Below are 27,449 nucleotides of genomic sequence, written 5' to 3'. Positions count from 1 at the left end.
TTCAGTTTGTAGTTGTAAAATTTGCTCGAGAATTTTTAAATATCTTTCGTTTCACTCACCTTTTTTGGTTCTTGGAATTTTTCAACACTCGTCACTTTTGACATTTAATGTTCGCAGAATTGATCGGACCATTCTTTTTTACTTACTTTTTTTATGTACTACAGTATAGACTACTCTAAATGTCAACATCGTGATCATATAGTGTTCTAACTTCTAGGTGAAAAGTCGGGGATGATGAGTCAAATTTTGTGACCAAAAAACTTGAATGGTGACCATAACATCTTTGCTTAGCTCTTTATTCAGTCGGAAACGTCAGAATCTATAGTAAATTATATATTTTGACTTCGGAATTCAAAACCTGTGTATGAGTTATCACTATTTCTTTCCCATTTTCTTATTTTATTTTTTTGTAGTTCCCGAGAGAAAAATTGGCGAATCTTCTCCAAGATACGACAGTTTAAACCCCCTATTCCACCGGACCACAAACCAGAGTCCGGGGTTTTCGACTCCCACACTTTCTTTCCTTAAATTAAATGTACTTAAAACTATTACACAAACGGCCCTAAAAATCATATCCATACTTACTTTCGTTTAATTTAATGATTTTAAGAGGAAAAAGTAGATACTCGTGAATGAAAAATTTGAAGTAAAAATGTGCAAAACATGTTTTGTTCGAGCAAAATCAATAAAAAGACTCCTCTAGAACTGTTCCTAGTAGTGTCGTTTGTAAAAAAGACACGATATTGTCATAAAATTGAAATTTTATTCACGGGTTCACGTCATGCTTCGCTGAGTCAAACACTTTATCAAACACGCTCTTTCGATTTTAAGAGGTTTTTACAACTTTGTTTTCACACCATTACAGCGGGCTTACCGAGGGGAACCAACTCCCTCTCCTCCCTCCCCCTTAAAAAAAACTGAGTCAGGAGTTATTGAAACACAAGATAACCAAATTAAAATTTGTTCATAGAGTAATATGACAGGTGAAAAACAATTTTTTGCCCCGTCCCTCGTCGTGAAGAAGCCGAAAGTTCCGGGTGCTGGTGCCGTAGCTTTGACTGCTCCGAGTGCTACGCTCGGAACTTTCGGCCTCTGAGCCCGGAACGCGAACGGTAGTCTATATAGCCCGTAAGTTCAGCTTCCATGGCCGGAGTTTTGTTTTTCAGTATGAGCAAGTACAGCTTACCCTGTGATTTAAGTTTCCACGGTAGGAAAGGCGAATGAAACCTTACAATCCGCACTTTTGAATAATCTGCATGCAACGTCACCATTTTTCTTATTCCTTAAGAAACCCATGAAGTCTAAAACGGCTGAGTCACACAGAGAAAAATTATTTCTCGGAGTCCCAGTCAAGAGTTCCGGTTGTCTCAAAAAGAGCTCCGATGAGGAGGATATTAACACGCAACAATTTTTCTCTGTGGCAAAATTGGATCTTTAAGTGGCCATCCATACTCTCCCCATATAGGTTAATCTGCAGTACCCTACCCACTGAGCAGCATGATCCTAGTCCGTTTCAGGGGCGAGGTGTGAATGATCGATTATCGATATTTCCTCCATTTGAAGCTGTGGTAAAGATCGATTTTTGGGGGCTTTTATTTCGAACACCCTATTTATCGATCCTTCACCCTAGGTTTAAACGGCGGATGAATCGATGTATCGCAAAGCCCGCCACGCCATTGGTCCGTTTGCGAATGAGAGCCGTGAAAAAGTTCTATGAATATTAATGCTCGCACGAGGCGCGGCGGGGGCTTGCGCGAGGAGGATAAGAGAAAGAAGCCGACGAAAAAAGGCAATTCCGACAGCGACGGGCGGTCGAATGGCACGCGCAGAAAAAGTTCCAACTCGCGCCGCGCGACATCCATAGTCGCTGCCACTACTAATCCAATCCGTCGCCTCGGGAGAAATTACCTATGACACTTATTAGTACCCCACCGGTGACTTCACACCTCTAAAGTTCGCCGGTGCCTACGTCCGACGTTGCCAAATAACTCCTTCAAACAATTTTTTTTAAAACCTCCATCGCTGGACTCGGCATCTGACATGATATATCGTCATCTTCCGGCCAATGTATCGCAAGTGTCATGCAACGTGTAACCATCTCCGCCGCCATTTTATTTTTTACAGAGAAATTGTGGGTTGAATCTGTTAGAAACTTTCACTGAATTTTATCGGCACACTGGAAAAAAAACACATTGGATCTATAGTCCAGACTCTTGAAAACATTGACAAGAAAAAATACTCTTGATTCAATCAGATTTTTGCTTAAATCAAAAAGAAATCCGCTCAAATTAAGAGGCATGGTTCTTGATTTAAGCTTAAATCTGATCGAATCAAGAGTATTTTTCTTATTGTCGATGTTTTTAAGTGCCTGGACTCTAGATCCAATGTGTTTTTTTTCCCAGTGTAATCTCAGAGGTTCGGTTTTAAAATTTTGCTTTCAATAGCTCGTGGATATTAGCTAATTTTCGTTCGATGTGATGAATGTGTTTTTTTTTGTTTTTTTTCCAGTGCAGCACAAAGAAGATCTAGTGAAATTTTCGGACAGCTTCGTTGAACAATTTCTCTGTAAACAAATAAAATGGCGGAGGAAATTTTTTAACGTCGCATGGCGCTTGTGATACTTTGGCCGGAAGGTGACGTTATGTCGTAGGCAATCGGTAATTGCTGGGAATTTTCAAGCGATTCGAGTGTTTTTAGATAAAGCTTAATGATCCACATCGGCATAATAAAATTTTGATGGGCGATGGCCTTCAAAATCGTGACCTCGGCTTCGAGCGCCTTCATTTTTTGTGATACTCTACGCTATGTCTTCGAGTTAGTTTAGTTGCCTGTCTGTTCTGGACCCAACTAAGACCACGGAACGCGCTCTCTTATTAAGTGTGTCTGTTACTGCCGCGTTTTCACGGAGGAAAAATTGTTTCTTTACATTAAAGGCAAAATAATCAGTTCTCTAATCTTGTTCCTTTAGTCGCTGATTTTTATAATTTCCTATAACTATTCGTCTGTGGCTTGCGAGTTGCCGGCGATTTCTAATTGCCTGCGACATATAAATATTTTAAAGACCCATTTATATTCCCTATGGCCATCGATAGACGTTCAAATTCCGGAACCGATTCCCATCCGATTGTCGGGAGACATCAGTCCTAAAATAGTCACTACGCATTATTTTCAAATGAAAACTTACAATTAGCACACTTGTTCAGCCGGCAAGAAATTATGAACATTGGCACTCCATTCTGATCAAACAAGAGTACCGCATGGTAACCAACAGTCATCAGATGGTCTATTTTGATCAGAATTAGTTCGTCATTTGATCGTCTATTGAGGCCTTATAATATGAAAATAGTGTGTTTTCCTCGGAAAATTTCCAAATTTACTCGCCTTACGAAGTGCTCACCTCGATATTCATCGGTCAACATAAAGGATAGCTTGTAGAACAAAAGGAATAAGTGCAGTTTTTTTTTTAAAAAAATTGAGATATGCATAATGGAACCTAGAAATAGTCCTAAAATATACAGTCTGTAAAAAATTAATTACCAAAATCCAAGTTTCAAGCAATAAAAATTCAGTTTAAACTTCCTTTCTGCCATAAGGCTCCATGTGATTTTGAAACTTTAAATAAGTACATCTCGAAATTAAAAAACGTATTACTTCTACTTAGAACCTAATTGTCCCCCAAGCCCCTCAAATGAACTTACATCAAAATTCCACTAAAATTCGTGTTTTTTTTCAATAAACAAAAAGCACATAAAAACAAAAAAAGAAACGGCCCGCGCCGGATCCCTTAAATTAGTAGGTGGTCTATCTACATCCGCTTGCTTTACCGTTGGAGGAATTCGAAATATAAGGTTCTTTGTTCAAATGGACGTACCTACTTTAACTTAAAAGAACTTTGTAAAAATGGCAGCAGTATCTGATTAGAATTTACATGAATGCTATCTAGTTGATTTTGATTTAAAACATTTCTACTCCATTTCTGCGAGCATAAAAGAGTCCAGATTCTTAAAAACATCGACAAGAAAAAATACTCTTGATTCAATCAGATTTAAGCTTTAATCAAGAACCAAGCCTCTTAGTTTGAGCGGATTTACTTTTGATTTAAGCTTAAATCTGATTAAATCAAGAGTCCGTTTTCTTGTCAATGTTTTCAAAAGTCTGGACTCATGATCCTATGTGGTTTTTTTCCCAGTGTGATAAGACTTGGGCGGAATCATATAATACGAGAGCAAGGATTCGTCATTAAGCTTGGCGACGCGTCGTATAATGAACTCACGTGTGGAAAGAAATTGGGGGTGAATGAAAGCCCTCGTCACGTATGTCGGTGGCACGAGCAAGAGCGCCAAGTCTGAACGTCGGATTGACGTCAATCGCCGATCGGCGACCGGTGGATCTGCCATTCTGGAAAATTTCCACGCGGATTATGGATGATTGAACATACTCTGCATGATCCACATGGAAGCTCGGCCCTACTCTCGCTAATTTGCCAGCTCGCCCCGGACGAGGAGAAACTTAGGGCCTCGTTCTTTGTTCTGTTAAAGCTCCCTTTCCGCGAGAGACCCTATACAGATCACATGATGTAGCTCTTCTCGCGTTACGGCGTATTTTGATTTCCACAAGAGCTCCAGAAATCGTGGATTAATACGTAAAACAGGGCTCACGTGAAAATCGAGATTATGCACCCTTACGTCAGAAGGGCAACAATGAGCAAGGTTCACGCAAATGGTTAGCATTGCTCCATAAAAAAAACGATTTTAATAAATCCAGAGTCAAATTCTCCACACATAATCACGTGGACTAATTAGTTTTCACAGCACCTTTATTCCTCAGATTCACAGTATGTAGCGTTATCCACTTACCGTTCACGCGAGCTGTTTTAAAAACTTGTCAGATCGGTGACGTTGTGTCGAGAAAGTCGCTTTCAACAATAAAAAAAAAAAACCGATACAATACTGTTCAGTATATACCATTTTTGAGACAAGATAGTATTATAATCTATATATAATGCAAAAAGGGTATAGCCATAATGTTATGTCAAAATCGCAATGCTTTTCCTCCCCGATCTGTCATTTGGTCAGTCTTCAAGTTTCGTGCCGAGACCTGGTTTTGAAAGATTTGTTTTACCTCGGGTTAACCTCCCGGAAGGACACACCTATACGTCTCACGTAGCTTTAGGTCGGTCTAACGTTGCGATAAGAGGTGCTCTACTCTTGGAGGGAAAAAACACAATTTTGAAGATATGGCAACGATGTGATATTACGAAGCCATTAAATACGATGCACTCTTTTACTTGGCTCTGCCCGGTCCGGCGATGATTTGCATCCAGAATTGCAGTTTTACTTGACATTGAACTTGCCGTGCGACGTATGCTGCCGTGCTAAGGAAAAACGCCGTATGAACATTCGAGAGTTGCCAAATTTCCCGAGAAAAAACGTGCATTTTTGACGACATTTGTGCACATTTTTCTTCGGAATTTTCGGATGTTTTGGATTAAATTGCGTCCAAAATTGTCTGAGATTTTTGGGGGGAAAATATTCACAATTTTCCCAGTAAATTCGGTTTTTATCGAAGGAAACTTGGCAACGTCTGTAAGCTCATACGGCGTTCTTCCTTAGCGCGGCAGTATGGAACGTATGGTATGGATTCAGTTCGAATTTTCTGAACGCGTATTTTAATTTCTGAAAGGTATGAGTCGCCCTCTCCCACTTGCGGCCACTCCAAGGGATTTAACCCTTAGATGACTAACCGGGTCTCTCAGGCCCGGCGGCTTTTTATTTTTCGCGCCACGGCGGCTGTAATTGACCTAGGAGTCATGTCCTTCACAAATAGCTCTACAAATATCCTTAAAAACATTATTCTTGAAAAAAAAATTAAATTTTTTTTTTTAAGGCACAGCAATTTTTTTTGACGAGATCTGCCTCCACATTGCGCTACTGCATAGGTTAAGTCTTAGAGGAGTAATAAAAATTATCACAAGAAACTGATTTATAACACGAAGCAGCATTAAAAGTGATTGCGAGTAGTGTGCCGTCAAATGTATGAACATTCAATGAAAATTCATACCGAAAATTATCAGAACGGACTATCAGCGTCGCTCATTGACTCAATGAGTAAAACAGACCGCGACGTTCATATTAGCGCATGGATGCAACTATTCGGACTTTCCGGATGTGCGTGTTGCTCACGAATAATTGAAGGCGTTTTAGTCTTAATCGTGCCTTCGGTGACTACAGAACGGCGCTTTTACACATATTTTTTACACATCTTGTCAATGAGCTAGGTTTGTCGTCAGTTTTGGTAATTTTTGGTATGAATTGTCAACGAACCCTCACAAATTTTATACAACTGCTATTACACAATGGATCAGTTTCCTGTATTGATTGATAGCTTTAGGTACTTATTAATGCTCTTGTTAACACCGATGAACTGAATAGCAGCGCAACGGAGCGGCAGATTTCGTCCCTATATCACTCAGAATCACCTTCATGCCAGCAAAAGGGCGATACGAAAGGCGATATACCTGACACAGAGGGCAAAAGTAAAAAAAGAATGGTCAGATTCAGACTGCTACTTTTTTGATGGCCCTCGTAAAGTCGAGTCTGATAAGCATCGTTAATAAACGGACTGTAATTAAGCACGCGCTTCATATGCCGATTTCGACTCAAGTTGTAAGGGCATTTTGTTTTCACCTGAAAAATATATTTTTTGGACCTACTATCTTCCTAAAATGTGGGTTCACTTAGGGGCTTGTAAACTTTCATTGCTCACGAATCCTCGTGTTGCCCTTTTAACTGTAAAAATAGTAAGGTAGGCAGGTAAGTATTTTGAGAGAAAGGGAACGCAAAAATCATGACGATCTCATCGAACTATTACGCGAGGAAAACTGAAGAAAAGACGCAACCGAATCCATTTCAACAGCTAATTGGCGTGAAACGCGGTGTTTAAACGCGAGAAAAAAGAAATGGACGCTCGAATTTCACGCTGTGGCCTGTGGCGAAGCAGATGACATCATCGATACAGAGACATGGTTTACAAATTGTGCACAAACTAAAATCTCATAATGTGAAAATGCTAGGCCCATATTTCTGTTCTCGGTCAGTCGGCAACGTTTCGTACCATCTCGCAAGAATGGACGATGGGTAGATAATTCGCTTGAATCCCCGTCAGTCTGAGGTCACTTGGAGAGCCCTTATCTCTGACGAGTTTTTTACGCTTTGGCTTAACTCAATCACTGGTCAAGACACCTTAGATTATTCTAGAAACGGTTCGAAAGAAACTGAGACAGAGGGTGAAAAAATTACCGGAGAGGGTGGAAAAACTACCACATACAGATATCATGTGACATATCGTGATTTTTTTTGAGGAGGTAATTAATTAATAATACTTACTAAGGTCGTTTTTCGGAGCATTTGTATACATAATGGCGCCCTTAAAATTCAAGCACACTCGCAAAAAGGCGAAAATAAAGTACCCAAACCTTAAAGCTCAGCATTCCAGTGGATGATGTAAAATTGTACGAAAAATATGACCTATACTCTTACATTGAAAAAATCCACGCTTAACTCCACGTTCTGAAAAATTTTCAGTGTAGCTCCAACGCGCGCTACGTCCAATATGCTTCCTCAAAATACCTGCTGTAAAAATTCACCAGGGGTGACGCTAAATAAGTTTAAGATTATTTTACATCGTCTGTCTTCAGTTTAACATCGATAGTAGATGCAAGAATGAAAGTGGTGGATCGTCAATCTATTTTATTTTTTGGAGAGGTTTATAGGCTAGTTAGAAACTTTGGACGTATGCCCTCTTTCAAGGAAATGAAGAAGAACTGAGACATCCAAAATGGGTGGACAAGTAGGTTTAAAGTGCATTTTGAAATATCATTTTTGTTATTTAAGTAGAACATGGAGGTGCAATTATCAAATGAATACCAAAGTTCGGAGACACTTTTCTTTTTCCCGCAAGAAAGTAAATTGAAAAACGAGAAAAAAATAAGAAGAAAACTAGAGTATGTGCAAGAAGCTTTCATAGAGTCAAAATGAGACCCAAAAAAAGAAAAATTTTACCAGGAACCTATTCAATTAAAGACGGCGATTCATTATCTGAGGCAAAATGGACCCAATTAGAGCGCGTATTTTTTTGGCGGGAAACGACGCGACGCGGCATCTCGCGGCCGGCAACGTGAGGAATCAATTGACGGCGGCAGACGCGCCGGCACCGGGGTCACCTGGGGCAGAGGTCACGTGCTGGAGAGGTCAGTTTAAAGGTCACCGGAATGGTCACTCCAACTAATTCGTCGCTTTAATTCGATTTGTCGCCTTGTCACCGCCACAGCCGCCGCGCGCTAACAGAGATACTCCGCAGATGACTCCGCCCAAACGATTCATCCCCTTGTTGCCGAAAATTCACTATATTACCGGAAAAAAATAAATCGGAAAAGCAAAGGGGTCATTCAGTGCCACGACCGGTGGAAAGGAGGATCTAGGGTCCGGTCAATGGGAGGAGGAATTTTTGTTCTTGTCCCTTTTGTTGTAGGAAAAGTTTCCCGACGAACGTCGTTTTTCGAAATTTTTAGAACTTTTTTATCACTGGACCACAGATCTCACCTGAGAAATTTTTGATCGTAGACATCCACTCAATGAGTAATTTTTTGCTATGCCGCTCAGGCCGTTCAAGAAAATTTGACGTCGAAAATCGGATTTTTTAACCCGTCTCCGTAAAGCATCCTGAAAAAAGGTCTGCACCTACACGGAGAAAAAAACTTCGTGCATGGGACCCGAAGTTTAGGTCATATGGATCTCTGAAGTTTTCGGATCACGCATCCGAAAACTTGAGGTCGAGCTGCCGAAGTTCGGGTCAGACATCGAGATACTTCGGTATGTACCGGAGTACTTCAGATGTGTGACCTGACACCTTCGGTATATATAGAAGTACTTCAGATGTCTGACCCGAACTTCGGCAGCTCGACCTCAAGTTTTTAGATACATGCTCCGAAAACTTCAGAGATCCATGACCTCAACTTCGGGTCCCACGCACGAAATTTTTTTCTCCGTGTACTTACAGCGAATCACGTAACACGCTATTCGATCCCTCTCTGTCCCTAAAATTGACGTCTCATGATTAATTCAGGATGAATGCTGTCTTGCGTCAATTTCCGTTTTGGATTCTCGGAAAATCAACGATACGTTACGTAGTTCTGGAGTACCCCCTTTCCCATTAAGATTCCTATAGTCAGCTATTTTTATTTATTGTCTTTTTTCCTTTTTTGAATTTTTTGACTTATTGGAAGCAAAGGAAACCATAAAACTTGACCAGAGACATTACATTTTATCGTATACGAAAGAATCGGCACTATGATACCTAGTTGGAAAATGACATCTAATCAAGCACTCCCTATTCTGCAATGTCTCTAAATTTGCGTCAGAAGAAATTTTAACTACGCAATAAATAGTCTAATGCTATAAACTTTATTTTATTTTCACTTATTCTAATAGGTTTGTCCTTTTTCTTGATTAAAAAATGATTTGAACTCTATCATGAAAAGGAAGATAAGGATCTAAATATTAACAGAAGCATAGATGACAAGCACTTTTGTGACTTCTGGCAACGGAGCCCGTTGAGGTTTATCCTCCTGTTTAAATGAATAATGAACTCTTGGAAGCTTTCTTTCATTCCAATTTTCTGTGACAGCGAATCACAATTGAATCAATTTGCCGGCTCCCCAACATCCGCTAGATCTCCCGTGTCTCACACATCCCATCGCTGCCTCTACACATCCTACCGCGCCCAAACCATTGACATCTCTCTACCTCGGTTTGCGAATTTCGGGTTTCCTCACCGTGTTGAATAATGTCTTCCGATCATCCGTCTATTATCGAATCCGTCTTTGCTGTCGATCGTCGACCCTCAATCCTCACAAGAGATAAAGGTGTCCACAGCCTCATGCGAGACACGCTCTGAAGGGGATCCATATATGTCGAACTTCAACCATAGGTTTTATTTTTTGGAAAATCGAAATATTACCTTCTAGATGAATCATTGAAAAATAATCGTAGAAAAAAATATTCATGGGAACCTAAAAATAATGTCAAAAGTATATTGTTTCCGATTAGCCATCGATATAGGTCCTTGTCTTAATAGGTATTAATTTTTCAAGCTAAAAACTACTCGGCAACTAATTCATTTTAATCAGACCAAAACAAAGTAAAATCCAAGAATTAGGTTCAAAACGGATGATCTCAAATAGTTCTTCTTCCTTTTTGAAAAACCTAGGTATTCATTGGTGTTCCAACCTTCCAGTACGGTAATGCCCTCTAGTGTTCACAAGTTTTCATGTTTTTTTCTTCTTTTTTTTTAACGGTCGAAAAATACCAAAATGCCAGTTTTTGCAGCTTCTCAAAAATAGAATGTAGTGAGGGACGTTCGTTTTAATCCAATATACATCGTTAATTTCTTCGTTCCTCAGGCTAAAGAACGCAGTAACGTTTTCAACGTTGCACAATTTACACTCGCAAAGCATAGTTTTACCAGGAAACTGTTTGGAGTTTCAAACTGAGAGTTTTCCCTCAGATTGAGAGCGAAAAGTAACACCATTTCGCACAGAAATTATTTGGTCAAGATCCTCCAAAATAATTAAATTTTCTAGTTCAATTTTGCGAACTTAGAATGCAGTCAGGTACGTTCCTTCGCCTGGAAAACAATGATTTACCCTCTGAACGCTCCATTACGAAAATCCAAGTTATTATTATCATCTTGCATGGCACGTTTTCCTGATTGCACTGAAATGTTTATTTCAAAATGAATGGTTATGTGTTGCAGGTAGCGGCTACGGTGGCAGCGCACTTGAACTCTATTTCGGTTGGCATGTGCCAAGGGTACTCAGCCGTCCTTCTACCTCAACTCACGTCGCACGCCAGCCCCCTTCAAGTTTCGAACGACGAGGCATCATGGATAGGTGAGAAATACCGCATGTTCAAGTCCCCCCCCCCCCTCCTCTCTCTCATTTTTGAAAAAGTCACACTGATTTTTAGTGGCTTCATGATTCGTGCAATATTCGCGACGTTTCGATTTTCAATTGTTCCAGTCAACACAGAGGATCATAACCGGAGGGTGCAAATTCTGTTCAGATTTATCGTGTTAATTCATCACAATCTTTTCATTAACAAATCAAACATCTTCAATGATTTATAATCCATTAACTCAAAACGAAGAATTATGATCGAAAAAAAAAACACTTGGGGCCGTATTTTTAGCTATTTTTCGTGACTTCGTCTACACGAGCAGTTTGCTGTATTTTAGGAGGATTAGTTCAACGAACTTACTGACAGGACGACAGGTCTTTCCTTCTCAGTGTCAAGGCCTTCCAATTTTCCGATCTCTACCTTTGTTAGTTACAGTTTCAACCTATACTTTGAAAAAATAAACGTTTCGTTGACCAAAAAAAAAAAAAAAAAAAAAAAGTTCAATGGACTGCGCTTACGGATTAAGTTATTGCTGAGTTATGATAAGTTCCGGGAACAAGTTCGCCCGGAGTTCCGCGAACCACGGTAAGCCCTATTCAGTAAAATTTGAAATTTTTCCGCAATTAAATCCGCACCGTTCATTGTCCATTAACGTTAAGAAATCGGAGATGCAACTACGCATGAGGCTAGTTGAGTAAGTATTTTACCCGCATCGATGCTGAAATTTCAGCTCCGGCATTCCTGGAAACTCGCCATTGGCCTAGACAGAACACAACGATCTGTACGCACTGAATTACCCATTGATCTTTTATTTCGAAATTTTAATGTATTTTTATCCTCGAGACGGCGAGCGTATCTTTGAATTTTTGAATTACGAGAGGTCTTGAATTTTTCATGCGTAACACAGAAGATTCCCATGATTTCCCTGGCTTGTTTTTACGCAGTTCGAAACGCAAAAGTTTTCTCGAAGGTTCTTATCCTTTCGATTTCAAAATCGAATTTAAGCGGTTTAAATAAAACTTTCATCGAATTTCAACCGCATTGAGGGGCCACTCAAGTATTATGAAAGCTACTTAAAGGGGGAAGGTGCCTGAGTCTGCCTTACGGAACCTTACGAAGGGGGAGGAGGGAATCAACCCAAGTCTTACGTAAGCCCCCGAATTTTTCTTAAGAAAAATTTTTCCACCTATTTTCAGGCTTTCCTCGTTGATATCTGAGTGGGGGAAGGGGGGGGGGTTGATATTACTTATTTGAAAAAAAGTTATGAAAGATCGGACTTAAATGTGCCTTAAATGGAATAAGGTGTCAAAAAGTCGGCCAAAATGCTTTGCGTAATACTGGAACGGCCTCTAAAGTACTTCTACAAATATCTCTCACAAAATGCACAATTTATACACGGATGGTTGAGCATTTTATCATTACGGCATAAAGACAAAATATCACGGCTTGATATTTTTCCGTTTGAAATGGGGTTGAACTTTGGCTACTTTGTAAGTCTCCTTCTCAGCTAAGATTTGATTGAATGAAAACTGGAAGAATGCAGGTATTCTCATGTTTCAGTCACTTTCCGAAAATGAATTGAAAACATATTATTCGCAACAGCCTCATTTTCGTCCTATTAAAACCCCGTTTGATTTTGTTCTGTTTGCAGCTAGTTTAGGAGTCATATCGAATCCGGTAGGCGCATTGCTCTCGGGGGTGTGTATGGAGATATTCGGAAGGCGAACAGCAGTTCAACTCACCTCGTTACCGTTCCTTATTGGCTGGACCATAATCGCCCTCTCTCAAACGCTCACAACGCTATGCATCGGAAGATTTATCTCTGGAATGGCCATAGGTAAATATTAACTCACCTCGTTTCACCATAATTACTTCTTACTAACTAGCTAACAAGTCGCTCTTATAGCGCTTCTGTGCGCTCTGCGACACCCAACCGCCACTGATAGCTATCCTGCCAGAGCTTCTCTGGCAGATCGCATCTCCTCATTTCCTGCCTTTTTCCCTCAATCCACGATTAGATGTCGTCCATGGGCCGCTTGTATTTTGCCGCCCCCTTCGCATTCGTTTTGAAAAATCAATAAAAACCAACAAGTGAACGTGCCTGAGGGGGAGGGGTGCATAAGACGCGTTTACCTACTCATGATAAAAGAACAAACATAAATGTGGTTGAATTTTTCAAAACTGCACTTATGCGGCTTGTCCTCCAAGCCCCTGAAATGTCATTTTATAAGTTTGTAAGAGTAAATTTTTTGCGATAGAAAAAAAATGGAGAGAGCGACGAAGAACTTCTACACTATAACTTTTTCCTCTGAAAGGCCGATTGGAACTAGAATTTGCTTAGCGTAAAATTTCTATTTGGTGTTAATACATTATTCCTACGTTTTTGAGGTGGAGAAAAATAAGAGAATCACAAGAACATCACGTCAGCCCATAAAAAATGGCTCATATTTTTCTCTACTGAATGTTCATTGCATCACATTGTAACTGATAAAAGTGAAATTCATCACGCGCTTTTTGACCGGTTTACCAATCGATCCACATGATTATAAACACAGCTTCCTTCTAGCTGATTTCATTATCATGAAATCTGAAAGACAAAATGCAATGTTTTTGTGAGGAAAACTGGTTTTAAAACTTGTCGCCTCAATCCCATTTTCGATCGAGCAATCACTTGAGCGACTAATCAACCATTTCTGCTTGCGTTTTTACGTTCTCCTGCCAGACACTCCGCCTTACTTTATGCATGGTCATTTTTGCCACTATTATTATAAAATTGCTGTGCATGTTTAGTCAATACATTTTTAATATGTATGGCCAGATTTTACTCGGTCATTTGACTACCATGTGTAGAATTTGCTCGCAAAAACGTAGGTCCGAGGAAAAGATCGCTCAGGTTCAGGAGAAATCTGCTAATAGTTTACATTCCGCGCACTTGCTATAATCGATGAAAAGAATTTTAATGGGCCATTGATGTTATTCAGATCGATTAGTATTGATTTTGATGTGCATCCACCGGGAAAGCGGGATTAAATAACGTACTTAAAATCATTACTTACGTATCTCAAAGCCACTTATCCGACTGTGCGACTTCTCTTGCGCTGACTACACATACAACCTTCAGAAAAAAATTACACTTAAATGTGTTTTAAAGAGGAAAGAAATGGGATTGGATCATTTAGCCTTCTTTTTTTTCCTTCTCATTTTAAGAATAAGTCAGTATCCCTACAGAATCAAAAAAGACAGTGGCATGAAACTAAGACAGGAAAGGGATCACCCTACAAGTGTTGATTGTTCAAACTAAACTATAAGTCACGGGCACTTAGGGACTATCCCTAAATTACGTAATGCACTTTTTCGGCATTTTTTACCCCCATCCCATCTTCTCTTGTAACGCTTTGTGAGGTAGGTCCCTATCCTTAAACATGTAAAAACAAAATAGCGTAACACTCTCCTCAACCTGCCCCCTCGCCCTAAAGCGTTACCTAATTTAGGGGCGCCCCCTTTATTAGTAAACGTAGCATTTTTTTTTTTTTTTTTTTTTTTTTTTTTTTTTTTTTTTTTTTTTTTTTTTTACATAGTAAGTGTTACCAGTTTCACGGAAAGTCAGAATGAAAATATTCGGTGAATTCGCGGTTTAAGTAAGTACGTTGAAAATTATCTTCCTTTTCTTATGGATAATATCACAAATATAATAGATGACATTGGCCTGACAAATTCCGAAACTACGGCAAGAATGGAAGCGGCCTAAAAATTATGGTGGCAGTCAACCTATAAACACACATACTTAAGTCCCTAAAGCTGAAAATTAACTCTGAATCCCATTGACTTTAAAGCAAACGGCTCTAATTCCGACTTTGTGTCTGCGGACGCAGCAGCTATCGGTAAAGTTTCTTGAAGATCCATCTAGTGCTCACAACCTTACACACCAACGCTGCCGTGCTAAAGAAAAACGCGTATGAACCCTCAGGCGTTGCCAAATTTCGATTGATAAAACACTAATTTCCTGGTAAACTTATGAATATTTTCCTTATAATTTTTCAGATAATTTTGATCGCAATTTCATCTAAAGTTCCTGAAAATTTCAAGGAAATATATTCATAACTTGCCTCAAAAATTAACACTTTATCGAGGGAAATTTGGCAACACTCGAATGTTCATACGGCGTTCTTCCTTAGCACGACAGAACGAGCAGCTAGGTCCACCTGTGCTCATGGATACTGAAAGCGCTCAGATGGAGGGAACTCCCTCCTGAAAGCCGTAGATCGTGGCCGATGGTTAGACTTTGACGATTTCCGGCTCGGTGATCGATTGGTTTGATTGATCTGGTTCGCTGATACGGCACCGTCCGCTTTGCAACATGCACCGCACGCTGACCCTGAACTTTGACAGGACAGACTTCCAAGCGAAGCACACGATTTTCTTCCCTTTCCTACCCCTCCTTCAGCCGCATGGATGCCGAGTCTGAGACAATCCTCGTGTCCTGACAAGGTACCAAATTAATTATCAGGAGCAGAGGCAAATCTGTTGTGATCCCAATGGGAGTATAATACGTTCAGCACATAGAGTACACTTACACTATGGTGTAAAAGAGAGGTGGTCGAAAAGAGCGTTACTCCATTTTGTTTTAACGCGTTAAAGGATAGGAATGTACGTCACAAAAGCGTTACAAGGGGAGGGGGGGGAAATGCCGATTAATGCGTTGCATAATCCAAGGACGCGACCCCTAGAAAATTAATTTTACTGATCTGTATGAAATCAACCAGTTTATTTGAGATACATTAGTCGGATCTTGAAGTAAATTCAATTTCCAAAAATATTGCTTCACAGCTCCTTTCGTTAACACGGCAGAAATATACATCCTCCTATAATACCATATATAACCACTTGGCAACAGGTGGAAAGTTTCATTCTCGAATACAGTTTCGAACTCAGTTAACTGAAACCACAAAAAACTGAAGGTCCAACGATGAACAATGTGATTTAGATTAAAGCACTAACTACGCGCACCAGAGTCTTAGAGCGATGGGAGTCTTGAGCTCGCAGTTGGTTTATTTTCCTCCGTAGCTCCGTATATGTGACTCACGGATCGGATTTTAATGACATTTAGAGAGCGACTACACATTGATACCGGAAACCCTTGCCTTATTTATCGATATTGTGACGGAATAACTTTACGATCGGTTTGGTCATTTTCCGTTACATCTCTAAGGAAGAAAACAGAGGGGAAGAGCCGGCCTGTGAATCAAGTTTTATTGCAAAAAAATCGAATAAATGATTATTCAGCGTTCAAATTTTAGACGTGGGAGCTCTAATGTCGGCTGTCCCTCCTGGTTTGACAAATAATATGAGAGGTAAAAAAGTAAACAAATAAGAGTTACAGCGTTTCATAACAAATGTAATCTACTTCCTGGTTCTTCCATTGAATTCACCTGCCTCGCAAATAAATTGTCTCAGGTCTCAAGGAATATTTACGGATTTAGGATGGTGAATTTCTAAAGAGTGAAGTTTTGCTTTAATGTAAGCTTCAAAAAGGGTAAAATTTTACTTTGCCAGAACCTTTAGACAATGAGCGTAAACCTGTTGACGAATATGATCCACTTAAGATTCCCCTTCAATTTTGCCGCATATGCAACAGACATGCCGTCGAACGTGTATCTATTTGCTAACGATTTTTTATTTGATAATCCCTTTTGGCATAAAGTCCATTTGAAGTTCACATCTGATATTGCCGCATGAGCTGCATGTAGTAGGTAAGCTGCCAATCTTAAGCACTACGAAGTGCGAATAGTTATTTATTCCAAAAACTCACACTATCCTGCTATATGATAGAACCAATAGATCTAGTCCACTTACAGGCCACCAAATTCCAAGGAAAATACATTTTCTTCCTTTCCATACGTGCATGGTTCTTAATTGCTTACTTTTCTTACCGTGCGTTAAGGTCTCCAAAGATATTATTGTCACTAGTGTGTGCGTAAGATTGCATAGCGGTTATAGGTAGGTGTACAGGTCGTCTCAGGGTTAAACTATCAGGCTGTAGAAGGGCTCTTTTACGCTATGTGCTTCTATGTTCCAAAACCTCCGCTCCTTTTTTATTTTTTTGAAGGAAACCGGATCAACATTACGGCTTGGAGTTTTCGGAGAGTATTCTTTATAGAGAAAAAATCACTGACATTTTCAACAAATGAAGTTCAGTAGAAAGATCACTGAATTTTCTATAAATGAAGTTCAGTAGTTTTTCATGTAGAAAGTAAAATATGACAGGAAGTCTGCAACGCCGCGAACCGAGATACGCATTTCTGCAGTTTGACTATCGATGAGTAACAAAAATACCAAAGAACACGAATAGTCATCCCTCAGAAAAACACATATTAATTAATCTCGATCAACTTCGCTAAACCAAAAAGCCATGCTTAAACCTTGATGTCGTTCCCTTAAGGTCTGCGCTCAATTTCGCCGTGTAGGCAAGAAACGCATCGGAAAGTTCGAATCTACTCGAAGACCTCGTCTAGTGGCCAATTCATTAAAGACCTCTCCGTTTCAGACACAACATCTTCGATCTAATATATTTTAAGGCGCAGTTGGTTACCGCATTTGGAACCTTCACCGACGATACTTTTCACCGTCATTGCCATCGCTAAATCAATCGATTGAGCCCATTTTTACGACACGTTATTCTGAAAACCACTTACCATAAAAGTGAGTGATGTGTCACGATCAAACTTCGTCTTCACTTTGCATGGGTCTTAAATTGCACATTTTTTTTTGTAATATAAAAAATTCAGTATTTAGGTCAACAGAGATAATTGCGAACAAAATGAAAAAAGTCATTTTCAATTTCATTCCTCGAATGTTCCATTGAGTGACACGAAGTTTACGAGGTATACGATAAAAAGTAAAGTGAGTATTCTGTACACGACGAGACTTGGAATTTTGGTTGTTAGTCTTACGCCTTTTTGATCGTTTTCCGCCTGCACGCCAAGGAAGTTCTCCTTCCCCAGATAAATTCAGGAGTGTTCAACAATTTTCATATTATAATTTTGTTTCCTGCTATAAATCATGGAGTCTTAAGTAGTAATACAGAGCTGGCATTAAAAGCGTCTCAATGAGTCCAATGTAATTATTACCCTGAGTACAAAATCGAAAATGAATAGTAGTGTGCGTAGTCTTCACGCCCTCCTTCGTGATAATCTTCTTATATATTTAAATTTCAGTCAATTTCAGTAAATTAAATTCGTACTTTGTATAGGGGTCAATTTTCCTATACCCGCGTTTAAATCTCCGAGAGAGTTACACGGTTGATCATTCTGACGAAAGCTTAAAATGATACCCAAAAGTTAATAGAATTTTATTCTTCGACATAACATAATACTGCAGAGCCTGTTACGGTGACGCTTAGTGCGCAATTTCACACATGTCGACTCGTGTCTTTTCATGGGCGGGAGGTTTGAAATTACGCATCAAAAAACATCAAATATCTTAGCTCGGAGCGACCCTCAGTAATTTCAGTTCGAATCATGTTCTAAGTAAAAAAGATGAGGAAGCGTGAATCAGAATGCTTAGATTTGCACCTTGTTCAATAATCCATTGACATCGGAACTAGAAAATCGTGTTTTCCCTTAAAACGCATCCCGACGGCGCGGCGTAGGTCCGCAATCACATATCTCGTTTGCGGTGTCTGATAATCTCCGCCTTTATGTTAATTTTTTGAAAAGGAAAAAGTTGACATCATTCCGTGAAGTTTTTGCAGAATTTTCTTCGCACAGGGAGGCAAAATCACGGCAGTTTCAAAGAATTGCCATTGAGTAGTTTTCCGTTTAAAGAATAAAGTATGTGCAACGTCGCAAAACGAGTTGTGTGATTACCGATTGCCGATTTACACCGTCGATACGTACTTACTTATGGATGCCTGCCTCTTGGATACAACTTGTGTAGAGACTTATGGGTGTGTGTGTTGAATGTTTCAGGAATGGCGTCGGCGTGTTACGTCTACGTGGCGGAGATCTCGCAGCCAGAGCACCGGGGGATCCTCTCTTCGACAGGGCCGGTGTTCGTCTCCCTGGGGGTGTTGATCGTCTACTCTCTGGGCTCCCTTTGCAGCTGGCAGTTCGTTTCGGCCGTCTGCGCCGCCGCGGCCATGCTCAGCTTCTCGGCCATGCAGCTCGTTCCCGAGTCCCCGTACTGGCTCGCCTCCAAGGGCATGACCAAGGAGTCCCACGCCGCCCTCAGTTGGCTCCGCAGCTCGGCCCACGTCGAGAAGGACATCTCCGAACTCGTCAACAACAGCCGCGATATCTCACCTAGGGTCTCAACACTCAAACTCATCTCCGACAGGTTAGAGCCATTGGAATCCACCTGAAAGATAAAAATCATTGAAAAACTTTAACGTAGCTGTGTGCCAAATGTAATTCCTTCAAAGCATCTATTGGCTACAAGGCACCAGACGATAGGTTTCAACAATTAAATTTTGAGATATGAGGCTACATGCGTTTTGGGAGTAATAGGAAACAGAACATTAAATCTAAGGATTCCCGCCAAGACGATCCTGCTAACCGTTTGGGCCTACAAACCTACAAAACTTATTGGGGAATTTGCCCAGGTGCCCATGGTTATAGTTAATTAAGAATCAAGGTCCCTCTGTCCTCAAGTCCAAGCTTGAAATTATGGATTGATACCAATTTTTCTGAGATTCGGTGCATTACCATTGCCAAAATTTAGGAAAAATATTTATTTCCCAGAAGTTCGGTGGACAGTAGTCGCCATAGAATGCACTTTTGGAAACAAATTTTATAGAAAAGAAGGGTCTTATTCTGACCCATGGAACATGCTCCTGCAGTTTGGCGGTTTAACCTTTTAGCATTCTGTATTGTCTCCAGTGGCGTTATTTTATTTCATTCTTTTGATTTGCTTTAAAGAGGAAGTGTTGGATGGGATATTTTATGAGTTTTTCAATTTTGCAGATTCAACGATCCGTGCGTCTGGAAGCCGTTCTTCATCCTAGTTGGGTTCTTCTTGTTCCAAGAGGGCTCTGGAATCTACATCATCCTCTACTACGCCGTGGACTTCTTCCGACGAGCCGGCTCCACTGTGGACCATAACGTGGCTTCCATCATCGTGGCCTCACTCCGGTTCGCCATGTCGATATTCGGCTCGCTCTGCATCCAGAACTTCGGGCGGCGAACGCTGGCAGTTACCTCGGGCATCCTCATGGCGCTGTCCATCGGGGCGGCCGGCGTCTACGAGCACTTCTTCGAGGACTTCGCGCCCGCCGACCGGCCCTACCCGTGGGTCCCGCTCGCGTGCATCCTCACCAACGTCTGTGCCTCCATGCTGGGCCTCCTCCAGTTGCCCTGGCTCATGATCGGCGAGCTCTTCCCACTCAAGGTCCGCGGTATCATGGGCGGCGTCGTCTCCTCACTCGCCTACCTCTTCATCTTCGCCACGGTGAAGATCTACCCGAACCTCATGGCTAACCTCCAGATGTCTGGCAGTATGTTCGGCTTTGCCATCGCCTCGCTCATGGTCGTCGTCTACGCACTCATGTTCTTGCCCGAGACCCGCGGCAAAACTCTTCTGGAGATCGAACAGAGATTCTGCGATATCCCCAAAACGAACAGCACGGAGAATCTTGAGAAAGGATTCTACATCAACCCAGCTATCAGCGTCAGCACGGTGTGCGCTATCGTCGAGAATATCAAAAAGTAGGGCTTCCAGCAGGAGAAGGTTCCAGGGTTCGGGTCATGTTTTCACCAAAGGCTCCTCCTGAGGGTCCTGAATAGAGCTAAGGAGACACCCTCCACTAGTATCGAGGCTACGAAGGAAGCATTCACTTTCAGAGCTCCAACTTTCAATTGTTTATCTGCCCACTAGTTGGCTGTTGAGCGACAAGCCAATCATTTCGTTCAACAATACAAGTCGAAGTTAGGAGAACGTGCTTGGAACGTCGCGTCACCCAGACCTCATCAGCCACCTAGTGGAGATGTCGATAACCAGTAAAGAGGTACTTAACGGTCAACACAAGAGTGACGACTGTTGGTGTCTACAAATTGAACGTATTTATGCTACAAGGAACTGTGAGCATAGGGTTTGCGTGTTAGCATAAACACGTCCAATTGTCCATAAGAAAATATTGAATCCCTGAAAGTAAAAGTTTTCAACTGTCGGCTATGGGTTAGTGGAGGGTTTCCCATTCGTCTCTGGTCCTGAAACTTGTGACTGCGCGGAGTAGAGGTTTAGTTATCGGAATTCTAGCGTAGTAGGTCTATAAAAAGTCTTGTCATCACAAACTGTAAAATTCTACAAGCAAACCGAGGGCATGCAGCACGTCTGCAGTGATACCCCTACTGATTTTAATGACTTTGGTCACAAATATAGTAATATCATCGATGTATCTAATGGATTAGCTTAAAATAATATCCTAGGCAAACGTCAAATTGCTACCTATGCATCAATATCAATGGTTATATCACCCTCTGTAACAGACAGATGCCTACAGCGCGCATTAGTGCAGGTCATGATTTTTACAACCTTGGCCTCTTCATTAATGCACGTGCAAATTTTTTTAAAAAATTGGTCATTTTACTAATTGATTTCACGAAGATGAAAGAGACCGTGGTTTGCATCGATGCGCGTTCGAATGACGTCAATTATCCATTTTTTAGGCAGCGTCGCCGTTATACTTTGATAACATCGACTGAGAGCGATTGAAATTTAGATAGACCCTGCTATGTTTTGCTCCTCCGTAAGATTCAGCCATCAAAATAAAATGGTGAGACGTCGGTGTATTTGCGCATTAGGCCAATTTTTACTTGCATACTGGAACGCGCCTGTCCAGATTAATGTAACACCTCCTCTTAGGACTGATCAGACCAATGATCAATTTTCCGATCGTTCGATTGATTGGCTTAAAAATGTATGTTCAGTTACAATGCTCTCTAGGGATACAATACCGCTAGAGGCCTAATGCCGGTGATTAAAGTTGCTCCGTTCGGAAGCTTTTGTTAGATTTTTAAAGTTTCCTGATCATTGCAAAAACATTTTTATTTTATTTTTCGCTGGTTCAGCCAGCTTTTCTGTGATATTATTTCTTACAACAGCTTCCCTCAATTAGAGCTTTAGTCTTGAAATATGACCTGAATAAACAGATCCTCGCCTTTATCTTCCTGCAACCTTTTAAGACTGGGAGGTCTTAAAAGGAACCATTCCGATGATTTCTCAAGCTCTGGTGATACATCAACGCAAAATAATCCCGAATGTGAGCTTTAAAAGAATTATATCATCCATCCGGTTCAGGAATCATGTAATTTATCAACTCCTGCCTCAGTCGTCCTTGCGTTTTTGGTATATCCATGTAGCCTGTGATGTTGAAGTTATAATCGTGGAGTTGTTATTGTGCGATCGTCGGATATCAAATTCTCGGGCTGTCTTTCAGTAGTGTTAAGAATTTCCAGAACTGTATCTGTATTTTTAGGAAGAGAATATAGGTTATTAAATATTCCTATAATTGGCCACACACTATGACTTCGAGGCTTAATTTTCTATTAGTTCTAGTGCATCAACGTTTTATCCGGTCGAATTTACTTTTGGAAAAATCATAAACTTCCACTGTTTCAAAATAAATTTTAGTAGGTACGTTTAAATGCGTGAGACGAATGGAATGAAAATTCTTTCTCTTGGCGGAGTATGATATCTCAATTTTGATGACACTGCTTATTTAAGTTAGGAACTTTGAAAGCTTCATCCCTCGTGAAAGTGGCGGAGTTGATCAGGATACTTTCTAAGAAGTTCCAGTTATGAGAGAGTTTTCTCCTCAAAAGGACCGTATGTGCTACTTCTCGGCCAAGTTGACCGAAACATGGAATCTTACAATTTCCTCGGGGATAAAAAGAGGGTCTTCCCAGACACTCAAAACTGGTCTCATTTTTTGCCTAGCCCCCGGGAAAAAGGGAGAGGAGGCCAAAGTCAATAACTATGAATGAGATTACTTTTCAACAGTTTGTCAGGCAAAGATGATCTTTCTGCCGAGACCATTTTTCATTCCTGAGAAAATTTTAGGATTCCGTGTTTACGTCAATTTGGCCAAAAAAATATTAAGGTCCTTTCGTATTAAAACAATGTGCACAGAGGTAAGCTTAAAAAACTGACACTTTATTAACTTTCGCAATAACGAACATCTATCAAATTAGAAAACATGGTGAACAGATCAATTAATAAATCTCATCGCCAGTTTAGGTATATCTCAATCGCTGAGATAATTTTATAAATTCTTAGTGTTCGCCACAGCTTCAATATTTTCGTAATATTTAAGTATTAGGAAATATTAAGAGTATCAGGAAATATCTCAGCTGTCTTAGCTCCAGTGAACAATAATTATCATCGTAGCCATAAAATTTTCCATATAATTGGTGCAATTTATTATGAGTAAATTGATAGAGCAAAAATGAGCTGAAAACTACGTATATGGTGATGTGCACATCGGTAGTTTTTTAAGAGGGGAAAAGAGAGAATGAAACTTTTTTGGCGATTTCTGTATAGAAAAGAAAATATTTTTGTAAATCGACTGAAGTCATACCTGCGATTCTTTAGATAACAGCCCTAGTAGCAGAACCACAGAAGGAAAAGATAAATAGTATGAACGAAAGTTATTTTTTTTATATAATGCATGCATACAAAAGTGTTAAAAGTGAACATTTTTATGTAACCATTATATAAAAAAATGTTATAATTTTCGTGAGCTTTTCGCGAACATACTAAAAATTCTTCTAATTCGCAAAAAGCTCACGAAAATGATTACCTATTTTTTTATATAATCGTTACATAAAAATGTTCACTTTAACACTTTCGTATGCATGCGTTATATAAAAAAATAAAAAATGTGTGTATAAAAAAAATTACCTTATCTAGCTTTTATCATTTTTCATATATTACGGTCAGGTCTGAACTTTGATTTTTTTTATATAAGCGTTACACGTTTTTTATATAAAACGATCATTTAGATAACAGATATGTTTTTTTTATACTTTTTTTAGAAAAGCAAAAATTTGTTGTGCTACTAGGGAGGGACTGAAATCAGTGCAGGATGCATGTATCCGATGCAATTATGTGTAACTATTCAAATGGGTTTCCTTACATGTTCCTGCCCTTAAGCTTTGGAACTATGTAATTGAGCCTATTTCCTGTGTAAAATATCAATAGTCTTGTCATGTTGTGCTAATTTGTCTTATTCATCCATATCTTTTGCTATATTTTACTTTTGAAATAATAGATAAAAACATGGCCATGAGGGAAATTGTCATATTTTAGCACGGTATAGGTATAATATTTGGTGCCCCTATAAAAGAGAATCAGGCCGACATTATACCCTGCTTCACGAGTAAAATCAGTCGATATGATAGTTTGAAATTTGATCAGAGAATGTATCGTGATTTTATTGACGTCGATCTATCGCAATATTATTGAACGAAAAATTGTGATAAATTGAGATAAAATTTCGATTGTGTCCAACCCGATTTTATAGAGATGAAATTGCGACAAGATTGAGGATAATTTGGACGTATTTCTATCAAACGGAACTATGTGCATTGTGACGTGAGCCCTGTGATGCATATATTCTTATGGGTCTCAAGGCTCATGTCTTAATGCACATAGTTCCGTTTGATAGAAATACGTCCATTTCTGATATGTTGAATTGATGGTCCTGGCAATTTTATAGCCAAAAAATCGGAACTTACTCTCAAAATATCACGATCATTCCATCGAAAAATGCCACTTGGGATATTAGCCTGAAGTCGGACTGACTGATACTGATGATCCATCTCACATGACATGACGCCAGATTTTGAATGGAACGAAGTCGGTCTCTTCAGTTTAATGCCAGGCTGATTCACTACAACGAAGGGCGTAATGTTATACTTTGTGAGGAGACCTAGCAATCTGCACTCATCATTTCATTAATGTACTCATTTTCGGTATATATCCGTAAAATTTTACTCACGCTTCCACCTCAATATTATTTTTTCAATGTTCTTTTTTTAAGTAGTTTGATAGACTTATCGATACTTTAGTTCTGTTTCATGGTCTGAAATCCAACGCGGCGCTGATATTTTTTTCCTTCGTTATAATTACGTTTATTTTAGATTTGACTCAGTAGGTATTATTTTCATCGGACTCAAGTGACCTAATGTTTGTAGCTTTAGAATAATCAATTCTCTTATAATTCGGTATCCATCTAAGTTGAACAAAATAATTATTTCCTTATGATTTAAGGTTTCATTTTCCAATATAGAAGAATTTTGGTCATTGAATGAACTCTTTAGTCACTGAATTTCATTTCTACGTTTTTTTCTATCTATTGATAGATGTAAACATGTGCCCCCCACCCCACCCACCCCCCCCCGCCCCAAAATATATATTTATTTATATTCCAGTCAAATTGAACGTCTCTCAGCAACTTGGATCCGTCTATTTTCTCAGTTTCAAAAAACATATGTCTGCCATGGAAATGTAAGCGGAACTAAGTGTAGTTCCCCAAACTCTGAAGTACATAGATCCTGATTAGGTACAACATTTATCAGATAATGAAAATGATGCACCCGTGCATAATCTATGTCAATTCTTAAGTATTTTTTGCGATTCACAAAAGGTTCTTATACTAGCATTCGATATCACCTGTGCCTCTAAAAATGCTCACTAAGCCAAATTTCGGAGAAAAAAAGCCTCTGACATGTTGACACTCGATTGTGCCTAATTTTTTATTTTGTTCTTATCGGCCATCAATTGCTCATTGATTTTTTGTAACGCGCTTGTGTTACGATCCGAAAATTATTCACGTTAAGAAATTCGAATGATTCATGTAAAAATAGCTGTAAGTTTTTGTACAAATTTTGTTTTTAATTTATTGAAAAATAATTGTTTTTCTACCAGTAAATAAACTCTTTTCTAATTTACTTTCAAGTCATTTTTCATACAAATGCCTGTTTAGGTCAGCTTATTAATTGAAAGAGGAAGGCAGGGGAGATGTATAGAGATGGGGCTCTTATCGGGGCTCACAATCAGTTAAAGGGAAAATGAGTGGGAATTTAATATTTCTTTTTATGAATCTTCCTCACAGGATTATCAAATGCGCAGAATATATGCGCAATATATGTCGGTGATGAAATTCCAAATCACGTATCCGGGTTTGCGACGTTGCAGACCTCCTGACATACCTCATTTTTTAACTGGAGAACTATTCATTGTCAACTTTAAAAAATCTTCCGCGATTTTTCCTCTCAGTACGAAATAAATTCTGGAAATACTTCGAGGAATGATGTTGATGTCTTCCAAAAGCATAAAATAGGAGTGGAGATTTTTAAACACCTTAAACGAGATACGTGGTTTGTGCGTTTCACCGTCGTTTTATCCACCCGAATTCCTTCAATTATTTGTACAATTGCGCATACGTGAAATAATAACTTCGCCTCATTTCACGAAATTATTTACAAATTATTTTTCAAATTTCATTTTAACCCTCTGTTTCTTATTGGATGTGCGCGTTGCGTATCAAAAATTGAAGGCGCTCCCGCGTTACAAGACTAGACTGAGTTGATAGTGACGCCTTAATGCATAACTATTCGCGTTCGAAGAATGTGCGTATTACATAATGCACAAATTGAAGGCACTCCCACTATTCTCACTCACCTCTTCAATCTTCTCATATTTCAAAAGTTGAAAATTAGAAAATCCGTGGAAGCCTGAAATTCGTCGACCAATCAAAGAGCGGTACTTTTTCCTAGTAAAAATATGGAGATGGCAATGGTTCCTCTTCCTAGATACTCTGTTATTCGGGTACTACGACTAATGACAATATCCGTGCATTTCTGTAGAAAAGAGAAAAACGAAGGTGTGGGAAATCTGCAACACGCAAATCTGTGGAACACGAATAGTTGCATTAACGCGCGACAACCAAGGCGACATAACGCCGACTGTATTTTACAATATCAGAAAAAAGGGAAAAAATGGAACCTCAGTTAACAAAGATTAGAGAATAGATACTTGGCGTTTGGATGGATAGGAATATTATTAGTAGACGATTCCTTAATTCGCACATGTACATAGGTACCTCCTTATTAAATCAATCTCTTAGCAAATGCTATCGAAGAGTGGCTCGATCACCAATGCAACGTTTTCTATTGATAGGGGTGGTCAAGATCAGGCTAGCACTAATTTGCATCCTTAACGAGAACAATGATCGCGAAGAGAGAAAAACTGCAACATCGTGCAGTTAAAGGATGCACCGGTTGCCTTTTTAATCCCAATCACTACCAGATCGTATAGGTTGTCAGATACAAGTCGGCTCATTCCTAGCCTGAGCTGGAGATCGCGAAGGACTCAGATCATATATTCATGACCAGGCGAAGAAACATTGCCAAATTACGTCAACAAACCGGAAAATTTACCATTCGACACTCCAAAATTTCGTTTTTAGTACATTTAGCAATCGCTGTTAAAGTCCAG

At 39.7% G+C, this 27,449-nt stretch overlaps 1 protein-coding gene across 2 annotated transcripts in view; it reads left to right on the top strand.

Annotated features, from left to right (window-relative positions):
- Positions 1 to 25,900, top strand: part of LOC109044786 (facilitated trehalose transporter Tret1) — a 56,716-nt gene extending 30,816 nt beyond the window's left edge. For both annotated transcript variants that reach the window (XM_019062710.2, XM_072303051.1), the window contains exons 2-5: positions 10,813 to 10,948; positions 12,607 to 12,792; positions 18,923 to 19,289; positions 19,916 to 25,900. In XM_019062710.2, the coding sequence (XP_018918255.1) occupies positions 10,813 to 10,948; positions 12,607 to 12,792; positions 18,923 to 19,289; positions 19,916 to 20,660 (1,434 nt within the window). In that variant the 3' untranslated portion in view covers positions 20,661 to 25,900. The remainder of the gene's footprint in view (positions 1 to 10,812; positions 10,949 to 12,606; positions 12,793 to 18,922; positions 19,290 to 19,915) is intronic.
- The last annotated feature ends 1,549 nt before the right edge of the window (positions 25,901 to 27,449 follow it).

This window comes from Bemisia tabaci, chromosome 1 (assembly GCF_918797505.1).
Source record: "Bemisia tabaci chromosome 1, PGI_BMITA_v3".
Taxonomy (NCBI): Eukaryota; Metazoa; Arthropoda; class Insecta; order Hemiptera; family Aleyrodidae; genus Bemisia; species Bemisia tabaci.
This window is presented reverse-complemented; position numbering and strand designations above follow the sequence as displayed.